General features: G+C 52.5%; 1 protein-coding gene and 1 pseudogene across 2 annotated transcripts; both read right to left on the bottom strand.

The window, feature by feature from the left end:
• Positions 1 to 1431: 1431 nt before the first annotated feature.
• Positions 1432 to 2442, bottom strand: LOC123858249 (translocon-associated protein subunit gamma-like; annotated as a pseudogene).
• A 5137-nt stretch (positions 2443 to 7579) lies between these two features.
• PLEKHO1 (pleckstrin homology domain containing O1) lies at positions 7580 to 18151 on the bottom strand. 2 transcript variants are annotated; one of them, XM_045896745.3, is made up of 6 exons: positions 17765 to 18151; positions 17053 to 17199; positions 12369 to 12509; positions 11566 to 11670; positions 11091 to 11192; positions 7580 to 9990 (listed from the first exon to the last, which is right to left on the bottom strand). In XM_045896745.3, exons 1-6 carry the CDS (start codon positions 17792 to 17794, stop codon positions 9286 to 9288), a joined length of 1230 nt encoding a protein of 409 aa, XP_045752701.1. In that variant the 5' UTR covers positions 17795 to 18151; the 3' UTR covers positions 7580 to 9285. The 2 variants fall into 2 exon arrangements, with proteins under 2 accessions (XP_045752701.1, XP_045752702.1); XM_045896746.3 differs by lacking the exons at positions 17053 to 17199; positions 17765 to 18151 and having other exon boundaries at positions 11091 to 11274; positions 11566 to 11721.
• Positions 18152 to 19623: the final 1472 nt, after the last annotated feature.

Below are 19623 nucleotides of genomic sequence, written 5' to 3'. Positions count from 1 at the left end.
TGACAGCTGACTACACTTCTTACAGCTGATCAGCAAGCTCTCTCCTGAAGACAGATCCAAGCGGGGCACCCCCATGGCTACCACAGTCCATCCCTTGTACCATGTGGATCCATTCTCCGGACACATGGTGGGGGGGAGGGGTAGCCCTTCCAGAGTCCTAGTGAGCTGTCTTCCTAAAGGGACTTAGAAAAGGATGGTCTGTGGATTAACCACAGGCTATTGCTGTGGCCGGTCTTGGGGCTGCAACCGATAAATGACTGTCTCCCGGCTCCATAATCCACTCCAAATTCCACTGTCCCTCTCTGCCAGAGATTATCCCACTCTCATCTCTGCTGGCCCTGATGGCTTGCCTGGTAGAGAAACCCAAGCCCTTATTCTTGAGGCGGTCTGGGAGCCCAGTAACCTCACCCTTCACAGGCTGTGCTGGATTTGCCATTCACATCACAGTTAGGCAACGGAGTGCCAAGAGGTGCCCATGGGGATCACCCGAGTTCCATGCATATTCCTGCCCCATGTGTTTAGTAGCATTCCATCTCCTTTTGCTGGGCAGGCTCAATATCCCTGTCTCAGTCCCCATGCAAAGCCACCACCTTGCGTGTCACCCAGGATATGGGCTAGAGCAGTATTCCTAGGTATCCAACGTATTGTTTCCAGAACAAAGAGGTCCACAAGGTATGTGCTTCCTTTGTGGATGTAATATGCAGCAGTTTGTCTTTTCTTTATAGGAGATGTCCTAGCATGCCTCTGACCCCTGGGTCCCCCAAACTATTGCAGGGGGAGGTCCCTAGAATCTTCAGAGAGTTTATATCACACCCTCTTGAGTGAGTGTGTCTTACCAGGGCTTCCAGGGGCCTTCTTGTGCCTTCTCTCCAATCAGCACAATGTCACTGATGCGGTGGGTCAATCTGGGATGTCTGCATGGTCCAGATCTTTTCTGAATATATCACAACAGAGATTGGGAGAGTTGTTACAGCCTGGGGGAAAGCTTAATGAATGTTGTTCAGTCCATGTGAATGATGCTTCTGATCCTCTTTCCTGATTGGGATACAGAAGCTTGTGTATGTTACATCGATGGCCACATGTGTCATGTATTTGAAGCATATCTGTCTGTCTGCTGTAGCAATGAGCCCACACCCAGTATGGTGGCTGCAATCAGGGCCTGAACTGAGCTGGCTGTAGTCTACCGTCACTCTCTAGGGTCCATCTACTTTCTGTAGGAACCAGACTGGAGGATTAAACAGAGTTATGATAGAGCCCACTACCCCTTGAGACCCTTAAGGGTGGTGCTGATTTCTGTCTTCCTTCCAAAGTGGGATGTACATATATATATAATTTTTAAAATTTATTTTCCCCCTTTCAATTAATTTAATTTCAACAGTCTGTCAAAAAAGAGCCAATAAACAAATATTGAATTACGTTTTGTTGGTTTTTTCAAAATGTCTTGTGCGTCTCTCACCCTGACCACCCTGCTACTTTTCCACATTCCATGGGCCGCGCGTAGATGCAGAGCTGGTCCGGTCTACTTGGAGCCAGTAGACAGGAGGACAAGGAGGCCTGATGAAACACTTATGGACAAAATACAGTTCACTGTGGGGTTGAAGTTCGTCAATATAAAGAAGGAAGCGACAATGACCAAGCCCAGGAATCGGGTGTTGTTATAGAAGATGGAAAATGTTGTAGCTTCATAGTCAGCAACTTCCCTCTTCTTCCACCAGATTCTTTCAACTTTTTCCTTTCGAGACATCTTTCTGTTATCAGCTTCAGAAAGTTTGCAAGTCACTTCTTTGGCAACAGCATCCTCCCTCTTCTGTGCTACTAGATGGGGATGGTGGACACGATGAAGGCGCTCCCGAGGAAGAGCGTGGGGGACTTGGCTGAGAGGTTGCAGCTGAAATCCTGCGGAAGCAGATCCTCCTCAGATGGCTGCTTGGAGTCACCATGGGGGCCATGGTGGAGCTCGTATTTTAAACTGAAGTGTAGTTGACACAATGTTACATGAGTTTCAGTATACAACATAGTGATTGGACAACTCTGTATGTATGCTGTGCTCACCACAAGGGGAGCTGCCATCTGTCACCATACAACACTATTATGATACCATTGACTATATTCCCTGTGCTGTACTTTTTACCCCCCTGACTTATTCCATAATTGGAAGCCTATTACCGCCCCCCCCCACATACCCCTTCACCCTTTTTGCCCATCCCTCTAACTCTCCTCCTCTCTGGCAACCATCAGTTTGTTTTGGGATATTGTTTTTTATTTACCACATTGCTTTAGAGGTGTGAGAATGGGGAGAGAGGCACAATTTCAGAAGCTTCCCCACTGTGATATAGCTCTTGTCACATAGACCAATGACCCAACATAGGGACTTTCCCAAAAGCCAAAATCAGCTCCAGTTACACATACAGGAATGGGGCAATGACCACCAGGTGGGGCCATGGACCCGTGGAGCATCTTAAGATGGACTTCAGCCAGGACTCCATTTTGATGGGCCAGGAGTCCATCAGTCTAGTCCACCAAGCAGTCCACAATGACAATTTCAGGTCTCTGACTATCAGGATCATTTCAGACCCTATGTCATACTGGATACCCCCCTCCTCTGGTTCACAGATGCCCAAGTAAATGGCTGTTAAGGCCCTTTGCCGGAAGGACTGGTGGAATTATTACAATATATACTTGCTGTAGGGTCCTTCCTCCTGGGGACTCATCCACATTTTCATTCAATGGATTTCAGGTCTGAAAACAATTTCAGATGTAGGAACTGGGCAAGGGATCATGACATTTTTAAAGTGTCTTTAAAACATTTCATATTTAACTGTGACTTAAAGACCTATAATAAAATTTATCATCTTATCCATTTTTAAGTGTGCAACTCAGTAGTGTTAAGCATATCCACAATGTTGGGCACCCAGCTCTAGAACTTTCTCATCTTGCAATACAGAAACTCTGTACCCATGAAACAACTCCCCATTTCCCTCTGCCCCCCAGCCCCTGGAAACCACCATTCTACTTTCTGTTTCTATGAATCTGACTACTTTAGATACCTCATGTAAGTGGAATCATACAGTATTTGTTTTTTGTGTGTGTGTCTGGCTTAGTTCACTTAGCAAAATATCCTCAAGGTTCTTGCGTTGGGCTCCACACTGGGTATGGAGCCTACTTAAAAAATAAAATAAAATAAAATAAAATGTCCTCAAGGTTCATTCGCGTTGTAGTATATGACAGACTTCCTTCCTTTTAAAGGCTGAATACTATTTCATTATATGTATATAGCACATTTTGTTTATCCATTCATCCTTTGATGGACACTTGAACTACTTCCATCTCTGGCCCATTGTGAATAATGCTGTTACAGACGTGGGTGAGCAGCTATCTCTTCAAGATCTTGCTTTCGATTCTTTTGGGTATATACTGGGAGTGGGATTGCTGGATCATGTGGTAATTCTGTTTTTATTTTTTGGAGGAACCACCATATTGTTTTCCATAGTGGATGCACCATTTTACATTGTTACCAACAGTGCTCAGGGGTTTCCGTTTCTCCAGTTTCTTCTGGCTGGAGACTGTTCCATTCTCTTTTTTATTTCTCCCTCAACTTTTGCTTGCAAACTGATTCCATATTGGTATTGTTAGCATTCTGCTTGGAAATCTCCTTAGCCACCTCCAACAAGTTTATTACGTTCATTTTCTATTTTCCAAGTACCACAGGTGACGGTTTCATAAATTATTCCGCTGCTATATAGCAAAGATGACCCTTTCCTCTGAGCGTCCAAGAGCAATTTCCTCCCTGCTCATCCAGCTGTACTAATAGTTTTCTTGCTGCCTGCCCTTTTTGCCTCTGTCTGCTCCCTGGGCCCCGTGCTAATGCCATGTGTTTTAGGTTTTAATTATGGACGTCTTCCACGTACCGATTTCTGTTTCAGTATCTACTGCTGAATTGCAAATCACCCCCAAACTTAGTGGCTTAAGACAACAACGATTTATTCATTTCTCACAATTCTGTGGTTTGATCGGACAGTTGGTCTTCGGGTCTTGCATGGTGTGCTGTGTTTAGCCATGTCTGTGTGGAGGCTTGGATGTTGGGATGATTCTATGCGGTTTCCAGACCTCTTCCCCACGTGGTCTCACATCTTCAAGAATGCTCGTCCAAGCTTCTTATATGCAACTGAATTTTAAGAAGCCCAGGCTTCTTACATGCAGTGAGGGAACTGCAAGACCTTTTAGGGTCTAAACTCTGGAACCTACACAATGGCACATTCTATTGGTCAAAGCAAGTTACAAGGCAAACCCAGACGCAAATGGCAGTTGGAGAAAGAGCAACGCCTCTCGAGCAGAGGACCAGTAAACTCACATTGCAAAAGAGCATGGAAGGAGGCTGGTTCAGCAAGGACCATTATTTAAGGATTTTCCACATTTATTTAAGTTTAAGCCGCCTGTTAGGCACTGAAGTAGAGACGTCAAAAGGGCACGTGGCTGTGCGTGCCTTGATCTCTGAGGCGGGCTGGGGCCTGGAAAGTGAATTTGGGAGTCATCCACATATAGACATGATGCTTTTGTGAATTGTCCTGCCCACCCGGTTCCTGGTTGCTGTGTAAGTTTGGACTGTGGATGGGGCAGGGTGTGAGCGGAGTGCAGCCCACTGCAGCCAGAGCTGGGGGGAGGCTGGCGGGGAGAGAAACCTTCTGTTCCTGCCGGGGCTCCAAGTCCCCCTCCCCACTCGGGCAGAGAGCACTTCGCTAGGCTTCTCTTTCCCTTCCCACCTCAATAGAGCCCCCAGGGCTAGGGATGAGGTTAGGACAGCTTGCCTGCACGCAGAGGACGGAGGACGGGGAAGCATTCTACTGCCTTACTTTGCCACCTACAGAAAGGAACCCAGGAAACTGAGGACCACATTGCCCTGCTCCATCTTCTTTCTGTTGTGTTGCATTCCTGCCCTGTGGGAAAGCTGCACGAGCAACCGATTCTACCACTCCTGGCTGTTCTCAGCCTTCATCTAGAAGACAGTAATTGGGCGTCGTCACAATACTTTGTTAACCCAAACCTGATCACCTTTATTTTACACTTTTCTGTGTTTCTCGGGAAGAAGGGGCTCTTCGCTCTCATTGTTTTACTATCTGGAAGAAGGGAAAGCAAGAGTGGGGCTGAATCTAGCATTTCTGAAAGAAGGAGGTGATTTCAGAGTTATTCCAAACCAGCTGGTAAGACAGGGGAGACCACCCCAACTTGTCCAAAGCAGGAAGCAAAGAGGAAGAGGGATTAAGAGTTGGAGACTGGGGTGCAGATCAAGATTCTAGTGCTACCCACTCTTTTAGGAGTTACTCTTCTCCATATTGTCCCTTAAGAAAGAGAAAACTGCCTTATGCGCCTCGTTCCCAGCACTGCACCAACCTCTACCCTCCTGATAACTTAGGAGGAGCTGGGAATCTGTATTCTTTCCAACCTTAATGCGGTTTTCCGCACATTTGTTAACTCTCCAAGATCCTATTTTTAAACTGGTTCTGCTAATTTTTGCATTCTCCCCCTGCCTGCTTCCAGGGCGGGGTTGGGCCGGGGCTGGGCTGGGGCTGGGGTGAGGCATGTACAAGAGTTTCTGGCTCCATCTCTCATTTCCTGAGCTGAGCTGGGTTGTACTAATTGACCTCAAGGGTCTCAGCTGTGCTAAGCTGGGTGTTTGTTAGATCTCGTTAGGCTTGTGATTAGTGCAGAAAATCTAGGTCAGAGGCAACTGGTTGGAGTGATGGTCTCAGGGGGTGTGAATAAAGGCGGGGAATAGCAAACAGGTTCCTGGTTCTGTGGGTGGGGTGAGCCAGGGACAGGGACCGGTGAGACTGGTGTCATACACACAGACGGAGAGACACAGGGTCACGTGCAGAAAGGCGCTCAAACTCTTGGGGCGCGAGTGTGCTGGCGTGTGTGTGTGTGTGTGTGTGTGTTGTATTTGCTCCCGCGTTTACTCGGGTTTCTTTCCAACCTCTCCTTATATGGTGTGGCTCCAGAGCAGGCTGGGGATTGGCTGCTGTGCTTGGGAGACTGGGAGCTTGGAAGAAAGGAGGAAGAGAACTGTACCGAGCAGGGGCTGGGAGTGAGAAGGGGAGGGGGCTGGAGCCGAGCTTCGAGCTTCGAGGGCCGTGGAATGGGGCTGGGCCCCCCGCTTGCCTGTGAGGTGTAGAAATGGGAGAGATTTGGGGGCATGGTTTTGGTAGAATATACCGGTGACAGAGGGGCTGGGAGCTAGGGTCAGAGTTGCAGGCTCAGCAGGGCATGCTCTCCGAAGGCTGGAGCAGGACTTAGAGAAACTTGTGGGGTTCTCCGCTTTTCTTCTCACCCTAAACAGCCTACAGCTCTGCGAAATAGCATGCGCAGGAACCCATCAGCTCTTCAGGTCAACACCGCAGACATTTTCCTCCTGCCCCCCAGACCGCTACTTCACAAGCGAGTGCGGGGGAACAGGCAAAGTTGAGGAAAAGGTCACTGAAATATGCAATGGCATTTAGTTCTTCACCCGTCTCCACTCCTTACCCCGTTTCAACTCTGCGTCCTGGATTCCCCCATCTCCCCAGCCTAGGGCCTCCCAAAAGTCTCCCTTTTGGAGTTCCTTTGTGTAAGAAAGGAATATAGCACAACTGATGGGAGAGGGAAGGCGAGGAAGAAAAAACACACATCCTGAAGCAGGTCCACTGGCAACTGTGTAATAAGCGAGTGGGCTCACAGCCCCCTGCCCAATCTACCCATTCACCCCAGAACCCAGCAACTGGGAGGGAGTGGAGGCAATATGGCAGGTGAAGAAATTGGGCTGATGGAATGCGGGGAGAGAGGTCTGGGCGAGAGGAAGCTGGGCTCCCGGTGCTCTTGTCCTCCCGTCCGCCCACCTTCAGGGTCCCAGGGGCAAGGCTGGCTTGGTGCTGACCCCCGCGGCTCCGGAGGACAGGCGATCTGGCGCCCCCCGCGCCCCCCATCTCCAGCCGTAGCCCCGTCCCTGGCGCTGCGTGTCCTTGAAGAAAGGGCGCGGGCACTGCGCGGCGCGTGCGGGCTCAGTGCGCTCTCGCACTACAACTAAGTGGCCGCGATCAACCGCGGGCCGGAGGCCTCCTAGCCCGCGCTGTCCCCAGCCCAGCGCGTCGTTCTCCTGGTCACAGCCGCCGCAGGCGTTTGCTGAGTGTCCGCGGCAGGCATTTCCCTCGGGCCCCTTCGCCCGCCCGCCCAACATGAACTCTCCGTGCTGCGGATGAGAAAACGGACAGTCGGAAAGCTCGTGCCTTGGGGCCTCATAAGGAAAATGTCGGAATCTGAACCCAGATCTGTCTGGTTCCAAAGCTGAGCTCGTTTCGCTCCCCTGTGGCCTGGGCCTTAGTTCCGCGCCCAGAGGCCCCCCATCTTTCTTTTCTGCTCCCCTCACCTGTCCTTCTCCTTCCAGTGCCTCCCTGTGTCCTCTAGCCCCCCTGGCAGCCACAGGGAATTGGCACCTTGGGACAGACATGTTCTTCCGGCTTTTGTCTTTTTCTTCATTATGTAGGAGCAACCAGGAAGAAAAAGAAGAGGGAAAGTGCCGGTAAAATAAAATTAATACGAAGGTAGGGACTTCTACAAGGAAATATTTTAACCTTGATTTTCATGATTGGACAACAGGTGGGTCTACTGAGCATGTGAGTTTAGGAGAGCGAGGCCTGTCGGGAGGATGGCAAGTCTGCGGACCCAGATTTCTTCACCTGCTGCCTCAGGAGACCCTGGGCAGGACATTCAGGTGGCACTCTGGTGTCGTCTCCCTCACTCAAGTAGGATACATATTCGTCCGGGAAGAGACTTGTTTAGAGAACTACAGGCTAGATCTGGGGAAAACCTGCAGGATGCATGGTGCAAGAACCTCTCTTCCATGGAGACATCTCCCATCGTGCTTACTTGGGATGTGCAAGTAACATCAGAGCAGAAGATTGGGAACGGAAGGGTCTGCGCTCCCCCCAAGGGATTTTCCTTTTCTCCCTCCTACCGCATCTTCCTGAATGTCACATTGGGGCAGCCTCACCACCAGCACCAACAGGCCTCTGTCCCCACGTTCTCCCCTCTCACCCCCAAGAAGAGCGCTAGGTCTTGATTCTTGGAAGCAAGAGATCTAGGGAAGAGGGTCAAGGGGCTAGCTAGGGGTGCATAAACTTCCAAGTGGCTTCTAACCCCTTTAGTTGATTCGTGAGGCTCTCTGTCCCCTTCCTGTCAAAACCCACTCAGCTCTTGCCTTCACAACCCTTCTCTGGCCCCTGTCACTGTTGCTAATCTGATTTTAGGAACTTCAGAGGGAAGAAGCAAACAAAACAGAATGAGTGTGTGAGATCTACCGTTGACAAGAATGCAAGGGAGCCTGGCCAGGAGGGCGGTGGCGTGAGCACAGAGATGTTTTGCTGAAGTTGGGGCCTGATGAGTGTTGGGAGAGAGGTTTGAGGAAGGAGAGGGAGAGGCTACAGGAAACCTAGCTTGGCCAAAAGAGGAACCTGGCCACACGTTTGGTTTTCCCCTCAATCCTGCCCAGCTTGCATTGCAAATCAGTTTCGTTCTTAGTGCGGTTCTTCTGTGGGGTCAGCCGCCCCTAGTTCCCCTGCCCTGGGGCCCCCCTCCCCCCCACCACCGAAGGACCACACCATTCCAACTGTCCAGCACTGGATCTTCGCGTCGGTGTTGGGAAAGGTAGGGAAATGAAGGGAAGACACACGGCGAACAAGATAGCCGGGCAGCTCAGTCTCATTAAAGGGTATGAGCAAGAAGCTGGTGTGTCTGGTGGGACCCCACAAATCCTACTCAGGGCAGGGACAGATGTCACTTCTGTGTGCGCAGTTGGCAGTGGCTTCCCTATCCCCAGGGCTAGAGCTGGACAGCTGAAATTTCACCCTCAGATTGGAAACCTGGAATGGGATGGAAGCGAAAAAGCCTCCCCCGCGAACTTGGCTTATGCATGTCCTTGGGAGCAGCAGAACGTTCCCTGCCGTGTCTGAGGGGTGGTGTGTGTAAATGGCCAGACTATGCCTTTATCCCCCCCTCTCTTCGTCTAGGTGAGAGCTTCTTAATACCGCTGTCGGGGTCACCTCCTCAAATCTGAGGCAACTGAGGTGCCAGAGAAACAGCCACGGATAAGGAAGGAAACGGGGGTGGGGGGAAGGTTGGGCAGCAGCAAGAGCAACGAGTTTGTGGGGTTTTTTTTCCTTTTTTTGACTGAGGTAAATAAAAAAGCTTTGTCCTGCAACACTTGGAGATAAGAGTCCGTGTACCCCACCCCCCAATTCCAGCCGCTGTCCCCCTCGTTCACATCAGGCTCTTCCGGTACTGACTGTGCTGAGTGGCTGCTCTGAGGTGGGAGTCGGGGCTCTGCAGGTCCATCTGTCTATACAGGTCCCTCAGCTCCCTGACTTCCTGCAGCACCCTCTTTGCTTGGCTCCAATTCGACGACGCCTCTCCCAGCAGCCGCTCTGTCTCCAGCAGCCGCTGCTCTGACTCAGAGTCAGGAGGAGACCCCGGGGGGTCCTTGGCCTTTCGCTTCCCATCTCCCAGTCCCTGAACCTCGGTCAGCAGCTCCTGAGTCTTCTCCAGTTTCCTGGCGACCAGGTCCTGGATCCGGGACAGCTGCCCCGGGTGGGGTGGAACGAGGCCTGGGGGGTCCCCGGCCCGCAGCTGGAGGGTGCAGGCCGGGGCAGCGTCCCGCTGAGACAGGATCTCCTCCAAGGAGGCACAGCGGCCTTTCTCTGCGGGGCTCAGCTTCTTGGGGGCCTGGGGCGTGTAGGTGGCCCCCTTGTCTGGCTTTTCCCAAGCCCGGGGGAGGCCGCTGGCTCGGTCTGAGGAGGGCTGGATGCGGTCTGAGTCTGCTCTCCGCCGGCTGCCGGCCAGGTGGGCCACAGACTTGTCCAGGTCCACGCGAAAGTTCTCGGCGCAAGAGGCCGGTTCCTCCGGGGAAGGGTCTTCCTCCTGGATCAGGTCCAAAGTCAGCATCCCATCCGAGGTAGAGGTGGAAGCCTAGGGAAGGAGAGGGTGGGGGTGAAGGGGGGAACTGCCATCAGTAGGTGGTTCAGGAGTGACTGTCTGTCGGAAAGACAGAGGCAAACTGGCCATTTCCCTCCTCCATCCTGACTGAGCCCTTTGACTTTCTTACTGTTTCTTATTCCTTTGATAGTGATTGGAACTTTTCTCTTACTGTTCTGTGATTTAAAGTAACTTCTCCTGCTCGTGTCCCATACTCCCCATTTTACTATAAACTTCCTGCAGAGTGCCTTTTTTTCTCCGTCTCGGGGACTCTAAGCATCAAATCGGGTTTGACACCCACAGGATGTTCCGCATGGCACAGCTGCTGTCCTTTTCCATCTGTGTCCTCTGAACCCTATGCCCCAACCGCCTCTGCCCTTTAGAGCTCAGGACCCCGCGCCTTAAAGTAAAACTTGTTCTAGTTCCAGAACACTACAAGAATACAAAACAATACAGGTGCTATTCGGCACCTCCTGTATATCGATATATATGTTGTTTCAGTCATTCATTCCTCACAGCAGCCCTTCAAGGTAGGCATGGCGCCTGCCCCCTTTCCTGCTGAAGACCAGCGGCCTCAGGGAGGGAGTCGAGAGAGAGTAAACTGCAAAGCTAGGTTACAACCTGGTTCTGTCTGACTCCAAAGCCTGTATTCTTTCTACTATACCTGACTGCCTCTCTCTCTCGAGACCGAGAGCTCGGACAGTGAGAGGAACCAGCACTCCGTGTGTTGCGGGGGCTCACGGTGATCCTTCCTCCTGGAAGTGACTGCAGGGCCTGATGCCACCGCTGTGCGGTTCATTTCTACTCCGTGGGACAGCACTCACCTCTTCTATGTTCGCTTTCCTTGTGGGTGGATCTCATTTTCCACCAAGAATGATACATTTATTGAGGGCAAGGACTTCTGAACTCATAGTAGGTGCTAAGTAAGTATTTCTGATTTGGAGGAATCAGGCAGGGGGACGGGGTGCAGGCACCTCCTGAGCCTTTGACCTTGGTACCACAAATGCCTCTGGTGGGCTGAATACTCTTGTCTGAGACGGGCCCACGTGGAGTTGGCCCTTCAGCAAGTTTTACTTTCTTACAATCTTACGTACCACGGCCATCAGGTGTCCCCGAGTTGGGGGGCGGCGGGAGTGTTGGATTTTTGCCCTGTCTCGAGTGGGGTGTGCGAGATAGCTGTCCTCCTCAACGGTGACCTGAAGAGATGCACTGTGAGTCATGGGCGCTCTTCAGAGACTGAACCAGCCCAGCATCCCCTGTGGCCTGAACATGCCTGGACTGGGAGATAAACCCACCCCGTTGACTGGTTCTGAGAAAATCCAAGGGCAAGGCCTTTACTGCACGTGCGGGGGCTACAAGGCTGGCCCCAGGCACCACAAAGAATGCAAAGAGGAGTTGGTGGAAAGACTCAGAAGGTGGGACAGTGGGGTTTTCAAAGGGAGCTAAAGAAGTACAGCTCGTGGGTGGTAGCAAGTTAAGTGGGGTGCACCCCCAAACCTCCCCCTTTACATGAGTCATGGGTACTGCCTCTGCCCTGGTGCTCCTCCCCTCCACCTGAGCCCCCCTGACCTCATCCAAGATGCGGTTCTTGGCTCGGGTGATAGCAGAGTTGAGGGCATTGATCCATGATTCCTTCTCTTCTGGACTCACGGCCAGGAAGATCAGGTTGGGAGCCTGTGAGGGGAAGATTCTTGGTTCAGCCAGCGTTTTAGGGTTGGTGCCTCACTAGGAAGGGTGAAGAAATAAGGAATTATCATCTCATTCTCTTAGACCCAGCTCCTAGAAGGAGAGAGATTCTGCTTCCAGAGTCATCCACAACCTAAGGAAACCAGCCTCTAGTCCTAGAAGATGCCACAGCTTAGAGGTTGTTTGAGAAATGACCAAGGAAGAGCTAGGAAGGGTGATGGATATTACTACGTCATTGGAGATAATTACAGGAGGTTTGATAGATAATAAAGGACAGGTACTAAAATAAAGATCTTTAATGTCTGAGTAAACAGAAAGTGACAGGAACTTCCCTGAGTCCCCTCAGACAAGAGAAATTAGATTCAGAAATTCACCTATCAGGGTACAGGGAAAAGTGATTTTCTTCCAAGACTGTATGATATATGTGTGCCTGTGTGTGTGAGAGAGAGACAGAGAGAAAGAGAGAGAGAGCTGATCTCTGTGATTGGATAGTTTAAAGGCTGGCTCGCCTGGAGGGGAGGCAATGGCCACAATATTCTCAGGTTAAATAACAGAAGCTGGCAGGAGGGCAAGTGCGGGGCCTCTGGGCCCAGAGTTTGGGGAGAACCTGAAGGGCAAAGGTGTCCTCTGCCCCCGACATGCAAGCGGCCTCGGTTCCAGGGGCCCAGGAGGCAGGAGAGACATACCGTGTTGCCGGGCTGTTTGGAGTGGGCAAGAGTAAACTTGCTATGATTTTTCTTGCTCCTGCTCTTGGATTTCCGGAGCTCTTCACACTTTTCATAGTCACTCAGGTCAAACACCTCTTGAATATTTTTCTCATCTTTTACCTAGGGGAGGGTTAGAGGTGAGGTGCTGAGGAGAAGATGACTTCATGCCTTCCCCCAGACTGTTAATTTAGGCCGGTTCTGGGAAGCAGGATGAGCCTAAGGAGAGGGGAGGGAGGACAGGGTAGGAGAGCTGTCTGACCCAAGGCCCACACAGGCCTGAGCATGGGCATGGTCCTGGGGCACCCCTCAAGCCCCGACTCCTCAGGTGGGTTTCCATGTAAGCCCCTTATCCCCTTATCCACACTCTCTTCGGCTCAGCTCCTGTTTCCGGAGCCCCAGGATGTCTCTCTTCACCATGACCCCCGTTATGTCCTTCAAAAGACACGGCTTATGTGGCGGCTAATAGGTTAATCTTATCATCCCGAAGAAAGACAGACCTGGGTGGCTGTTGATCATCCAGAGGGAGGAGATAAAAGCGGAGTCAGCATCAGGGATGTCTCCAGGCAAATGCTACCTCTGGTCTCTCCCATCTTATTAAATGTTTACACTGTCGCTTTATTTTATTTTTTTAAAAAAGATTTTATTTATTTGTCAGAGAGAGAGAACACAAGCAGGGGGAGTGGCAGAGGGAGAGGGAGAGGCAGGCATTCGGGGCTCGATCCCAGGACCCTGGGATCATGACCTGAGCCGAAGACAGACGCTTAACTGACTCTCTACACTGTCGCTTTTTTTTTTTTTTAAAGGTTTTATTATTTTTTTTAAGTAATCTCTACACCCAACATGGGGCTCAAACTCAGAACCCCAAGATCCAGAGTCACAGGCTCCACTGACTGAGCCAGCCAGGCTTTCTTACCTGACTCCCTCCTCAAATATATATTATTCTAAAGAGAGTCATCGGCCTCCTTCATTTCGGGAGCTCCAGCACCATAGAAACAGCAGTGCCCTGTGCTGAGTTTGCTCAGACAAGCTGAAAAATACACCTATAGTTCCTGCCCTACTCCTGCCCTCCGAGCTCCTGAGACCACCCGGCCTGGCCCTTGCAGGCTTCGAGAGCCATTTAAGTCATCCACCTCTCCCTAGACAAAGATGCACTTACACTGTCCCTGGGAGGACATTTCAGACTTGTATTCTGCTACTTCTCTCCATGGTTCCAGTTTTGAGAGCTGGTTCTCCTTTGTGTCTAAACTGAGCCCTTCCTGCTCGTGCTGTCTCTCTTGCACCCTACCCTTTGCAGCGTTAGCCAGCATTTGGCCCTTCACCCTCCTGCCAAACGTCTCATCAGACCACAGTTCTCTCTCCATCCTCTGACCCCAACCAGCCTTTGTGGAGGGCCACAAAACAAATTCCAGTAATACTTCTGCCGAGGTCTCGTGGAAACCTCTCCGTTGTTTCTCCTCTCCACTAAGGTGTTCCCCACAGGCCTGGGACTCTGAAGCTGTGGCTCATGGACTGTTCTGGCTTACAAGAGGAGAGGGACTTAGTCGCCGGCCCAGACGAGCAGCCTGTGATTAGAAAGCCCTTTCGCCCTCTACCATTTGAGCCTGGGCTCAGAAGACCCTGGGAACGAGAGATGAAGAGCGCCAGTGCCTGTCTTGTCAAAACTAAACAAACAGATAAAAGTAGTCTCCTGTCTCCCTTGGAAGACACCCACCCTCCCTGACTGGAACTGTTTCTCAAGCGCGAACTAGGAACTGTGTGCTCGCAGGTGACTTCATCTATTCCCCTGGTTCTCAGCAGCCTTGAGGTGGGGGAGTGAGTCTCTCTTCCACTGCCCAGCCCATCTCTGGTCTTGCATCTGGCTGTCCTTCGGACTCGCCGCTGGGGCCAGGGGGCTGACACAGAGGCGGAGGGCTCATCACACAGCCTCGCCGGGGTCAATGGCTGCTCATACATCTGCCTGTTTGTGTTGGCCCGGCGTGCCTCCCCCACGGCTTTCCCCTTCCAGGGCTCCCCGGCTTGGGGCTGGTAAGTGACCAGAGGCCTGGGAGGCTTGTGGATGGGAGCGGAAAAGGTGTTGGCAAGGGGTGTCTGAGAACAATTCCCGGAAATGTGGGGCAGGGAGGGAGGATGACGCATCAGCCCTCCTGTCCTTCTTCCTCAGGCTTGAGACTATCAGCAGCCGCCAGGACTCTTAGAGAGGAAAGTGCTGGGTGTGTGTATGGAGCCAGGGGAGGAGAGTTACTTGTTCTGTTTTCCTTTCAGGAAGGGAAGGGAAGGGAGAAGGGAAGGGAAGGGAGGGGGGTATGCTGCCTCAGACACGCTGACAAGGAGCTCCAGGAAGGAGACAGTGACAGAGGTTAGGCCTCGAGAGGGCAGTGGTAGGAGAAAGGGCAAGACAAATGGCGGGACGAGTAGATTCCAGTCCCACGGAAGATGGACAGCTCCGAGACCCTTGTCCCAAAGTCTCATTTATAACTACCCATCTTCCAAAGCTAGCCCTTCCTTTCCCCTGGGCCCACAGAAAGGGATTTTCCCTTACCAAAAAAGATGCCCTGAACCCAATTTCCTCTACCAGGAGATCTCCTAAGATCTAGTTTCTGTTCCTATACATCAACCCCGTGATCATAGGGTGCCCTTTGACTGAGAATGAGGAAAATGATTAATAACAACAAATACAGAAGGATTGCTTTGATGGAGGTGGTGATGGGAGACCCTGCCTTTATGAGGAGAGGTAACAAAAAAAGACTTGAAAATTCGAGGGGAGAGGGTTAGGGATATTCTTGCGTTAACACATAAATTACAAACATTATACTTTGCATTTAAAAAAAAATCTTGAATCTATTAGCTCTGGAGCTTGTGGGAAGTGGACAGAATAGAGCCCAGAGTCCTCTGTCAGCTTCACCCTTAGCCCAGGCCTGCCGTGGCATGGAAACGAGCTCCAAAGAAGAGGAGTAACAGTAGGCTTGTCCCCACTTCTCCTGCGCCCTTCTCAGCAGGGGACAGCGGGCCCCATAACCAGTCAGATGCTCCTGACTCACAGGACACCAAGCCTTGGAGGCTGAGGTCATTCGAGCCTTCCCCCTGTCTCTGTACTCCTTCATCCACAAACAGGGAGCAAGCACGCTCTTTCACTCCCAGACTCTTTTCTTTGGACAAATACAAACAAGAAAAGATGTCTTGTTCCTTCTACCCTTCCACTGTTCTCATGGTTCCCCTTTGACGTGTGGGAAGTTCTCCCTGATTGCTCACCAGAGTTTCCTGCCATTATGAAGTTCGGGGAAGACAGGAGATACCCTTTGACACTTGCTTATTATTATTATTTTTTAAACTGGAAAGCCAGCAAACTGTGGAAAAACCTTCTGTAGGATTCGGGATTGGGTAGAGGTGGCCCTTAAGAAGAAATCCTGCTGTCAAAGTCTTCTCCCACTGCCCTCCATCATAAGTTCCCAGCCTGGTGTAAATAGTCAGGTCGAAACACCCAGAAGAGGGATGGCTCGGGCCCGGGCACAGCTCAGCTCTCCCCTACTTGCCTAGGTACACGTTCTGTTCAGATGAATACTTTCTCTAGGACTGCGCATGTGTCTGTTTCAATACCATAAAAGGATTTATTTACCTAAATATAGTCTACTGCAGAAAGCAGAAGAGGTTAGAACTCCGGGTGGACTTCCCAGTTAGGCTGGGGTGGGGGGGGGCACAGGATTGGGGGAGGAAGGGCCACCCAACCAGGGGAGCACAGGACAGTGTCCTAGCCTAATGCGGACACAGTCTCAGAAGTAGGGGACTGGAATGACTTCCAACTCAGGGAAAGCAATGTCAGTTTCTCAGGTGTTACTGATCTCAAGAAATAGAGATAAAAGGGAGAAGAGTGTGGGTTCGGTGATCTGGGCTCAGGTTCTGAATGCCGACTGTGGTTTTCATTTTAACTACCCAGGGACGGACAGGGGTTCCTGACTCGATTTGTCTCCTTTCTGATACAACTGGGGGAAGTTATGAAGAGGGTGGAGAATGAGTTCCTTGCTGCTTCTTTTTTTAATGGAGTGGGAAGCATACAGGTTAGGAACGTTGGCTTCAACAGAAATAACTGCCACTCATAGATACTCTGCCTGAGGTCATATGAGACTGACCCAGGGTTGTGTACGTGTTTTCTGTGACTGGGGCAGCTGCAGCTGTGATATGACCCGCATATGCCCCCCTGCTAGAGACAGGACCGAGGAGGTCCGCTGGCTGGGGGCAGGAGCACAGGAAGGGGTGAAGAAGAAGCTGAGCAGAGTTTTTCAGCAGCCGTGGCAAAGGAAAAAAAAAAAAAAAAGCCTACCTCCAGCTAGCTGCCAGGATAGGGTAGGGGGCAGCAGGGGACACTTAGAACTTTTGGGACACCTTGGGAGGGGGGGTCGTCGTCGTTGTCAGAAAGGTGTTTGCCAAGAAAAATCATTAAGTAAAATGCACGCTCGACTTGGAATTCTAACTCGGGTCTTCTGGAGAAAGGGTGACCTTTCTCTGCAGATCTGACAGGGGTAGAGACCCACCGAATTGCTGAACTTGCTTTTGGAACAAAATGGGGGGGGGGTGAGGGAAGCGGGAGGCGGAGGTAGGTGAGTCCCCTGTGGAGGGACAAAACGGGGAATGTGAGGACGCAGGGACAGCGGAGGCAGAGGGCACCTACCTCCTTCTCAGAGATGTACAGCTGGTCCCCCTTCAGCACCACATAACGGTTTTTCCAAATCTCCCTGAAAATCCCTTTCCCGCAGAATTTCCGGACCCAGCCGACCTTCTCAGGCGGTGCGGACGGCTGGTTGCCATCCTGAAGCCCCTGCCCCAGGGCGAGAGCAGAACCCTCCGGTTAGGTGGCTATCGCCCTCTCCTCGTCTCATTCCGGCCCTCACGACCCCCTCGGCTCCCCTCTCGCCGGCTTTCCCGTGACCGCCCCCACCCCCCCAGAGGCTGGACTCAGGGCGCCCCGCGTTCGCGCCCCACTCCTCGGAAGGTCTTCACTCCGGGCAACTCTCGCCCCCACCGCTGCCCTCCCGCTTCCCCCACATAAACAACTCCAAGTGCGAGAGGAAGGGGCCGGGGCCCGGCCTGGGCGGAGGGTGGCCTCCGGCGGGCCGCCAGGTCCCCCGCCCCCTCCCGCAGCCTCGGTCCCCGCCGCGCCGGGATTAACGGCATTTTATTTTATTTCTCATTGTCTCGGGGCCGCTGCAGCGCGCACGCCGGCGGCGGCCGGCCGCCCGGGGGAGGGGGCGCCGGGGGCGGGCGCGAAGTGAGCCCAGTCCAAGCCCCCGACCCAAGTCCGCACACAAAAGCCCCCCCGCGGCGGCGCCGGGGCCGCGGGGCCGGGGTCCTCGGAGCGGCCGGCGGCGGGCGGGCGCACTCACCCTCTTGGTGGAATTGTTCTTCTTCATCATTCCGGGCGGGCGCGGGCGCGGGCGCGGGCGCGGGGGAAGGGGCCGGCTGGCGGAGCTGCCCCCGGCGCCGCCGCCGCCGCTCCTCCCTCCCTCTCCCGGACTCTCCCCTTCTTTGTAGCTCCGGTTACACTAAAGGCCGGCCTCCCTCGCACTCGCACACACGCACGCCCGCTCCCCGCCCCTCGGCGCCCTCCATCCCGGCGCCCACGCGGCCCGGGCCCCCGCGCGCCCCCGCCGCCCGCTCCCCGGCCCGGCGCGCTGTGGGCGGCCCGGCCCGCGCCCCGCGGTTCCATCCGCCGGCCCGCTGACGTTGCGAGTTCAGAATAAAGGGCGAATCGCGGAGCCGGAGATGGTGCGCTCCCCCACCCCCCTCCTTTGTTTCCGACTCGCTGAGGGTGAGGAAGACAGACCCAAACCCAGCCCGAGAGCGGCCCCCGGGGCGGGGGACGGGGCGGGGGGTGGTCCGCGGGACCCGCGCTCGCACCTGCGGCGGGAGCCGGGGGTGGAGCCCGAGACACCGACCCGCCGGACCTGCCCAGACAGCCCGCGGAGGCGGCTGGAACGGATGATGGAGAGAGGTTTAGGAAGACCGAGATAACCTAGATCGAGATCGTCTCCCTCCCAACGCAAAAACAAAAACAAGAGCGGGAGGTGGGAGGGCGCCCGCCTTACCGAGAACCGGCATCTGGAATTCACACTCCCTGGGTGGTAGAGATAGTGGCCTGGGTAGGTCAGGTGCTGGGGAAAAGTTTTATGTTCCCGGAGGACGGGGGTATTGGTGTGTAGGGGCACGCGGGGGGAGTGGAGTTCATAGTAATCCACATTGCTGCCAGTTTACCAAGCCTCAGGCCTTCTTTGAGCCTCCTGAGTATGAAGTGGATATACGTATGAGCTCCACTGCACATAGAGAAAAGTGAGACTCAGGATGGCCGAGGGCTATGCAGACACACACGCTAAGTACTGGCAGGAGTAGATTTCTCTGTCTCCAAAGCCATTGTTCAGAGTACCATGTGGCTTTGGATACAAGCTCCAGGTGAGGCTTAAACTTCCTATTACCTGGGTATATCTTCCTGCTGCACTGACCTGGAAACATCCATCCGAGTCCAGTGGAGGGAAGGGCTCCATGCCCAGAGGATGCCCTGACTGGGGGAAACCTCTGCTGATGCCTCCCACACCAGATCTGCTTCAGAGCTTACAGAACAACATCTTCGTAACTTCATTTTTTTCCAATACAGATTTAAGGGGAGGTGGGGAGTCAGAAAACCCAGGTTTGGGTACTAGTTTCATCATCACGACTTTGTGGCCTTTGGTCAAGTCACTGAATTTCTTTCTTCTTCTTCTTTTTTAAATTTAAATTTTAGATTTTATTTATTTGAGAGAGAGAGATAGGAGCAGAGGGAGAGGGACAAGCAGACTCCACACTGAGCTCAGAGCCCCAGGCGGGGCTCCATCTTACAACCCTGAAATCGTGACCTGAGCAGAAACTCAGCTTAACCCACTGAGCCACTCAGGCGCCCCAAGTCACTGAATTTCGTTAGAACTCTGTTCCTCAACATATTAAACGGTGAGGGATGAGCTGCCAATTCCATCAACAAGGAAAGTTAGAGGGATATAGGAGATCACCTGTCGAAGTCCTATGAAAATCTGCAAGTATTGTCCTCTAGGGCTAATTATTGAACAATAATAAGCTAACAAACACATTGCCTGGCATATGGTAGACATGCAATAACCAAAAAATGAATACAAATCCCTGGCACACAAGAGCCGGGAAAAGGAAGAACTCTTTTTTTTCTGGAGATGTCTCAAGATAAAAGAAAGTATTGACCGGG

This window comes from Mirounga angustirostris, unplaced genomic scaffold (assembly GCF_029215605.1).
Source record: "Mirounga angustirostris isolate CCGP_5_RB_7025 unplaced genomic scaffold, mMirAng1.0.hap1 SCAF_4, whole genome shotgun sequence".
Lineage (NCBI taxonomy): Eukaryota > Metazoa > Chordata > Mammalia > Carnivora > Phocidae > Mirounga > Mirounga angustirostris.
This window is presented reverse-complemented; position numbering and strand designations above follow the sequence as displayed.

Bases quoted from the DNA above. Each gene is read 5' to 3' on its own strand.
- PLEKHO1 (XM_045896745.3), bottom strand. From the start codon at position 17,794: ATGATGAAGAAGAACAATTCCACCAAGAGG. The intron at 17,200-17,764 runs GTGAGTGCGCCC...GCCCTGGGGCAG, and splicing joins AGAACAATTCCACCAAGAGG to GGGCTTCAGGATGGCAACCA. The intron at 11,193-11,565 runs GTCAGGGGGGCT...GCATCTCTTCAG, and splicing joins AGAACCGCATCTTGGATGAG to GTCACCGTTGAGGAGGACAG.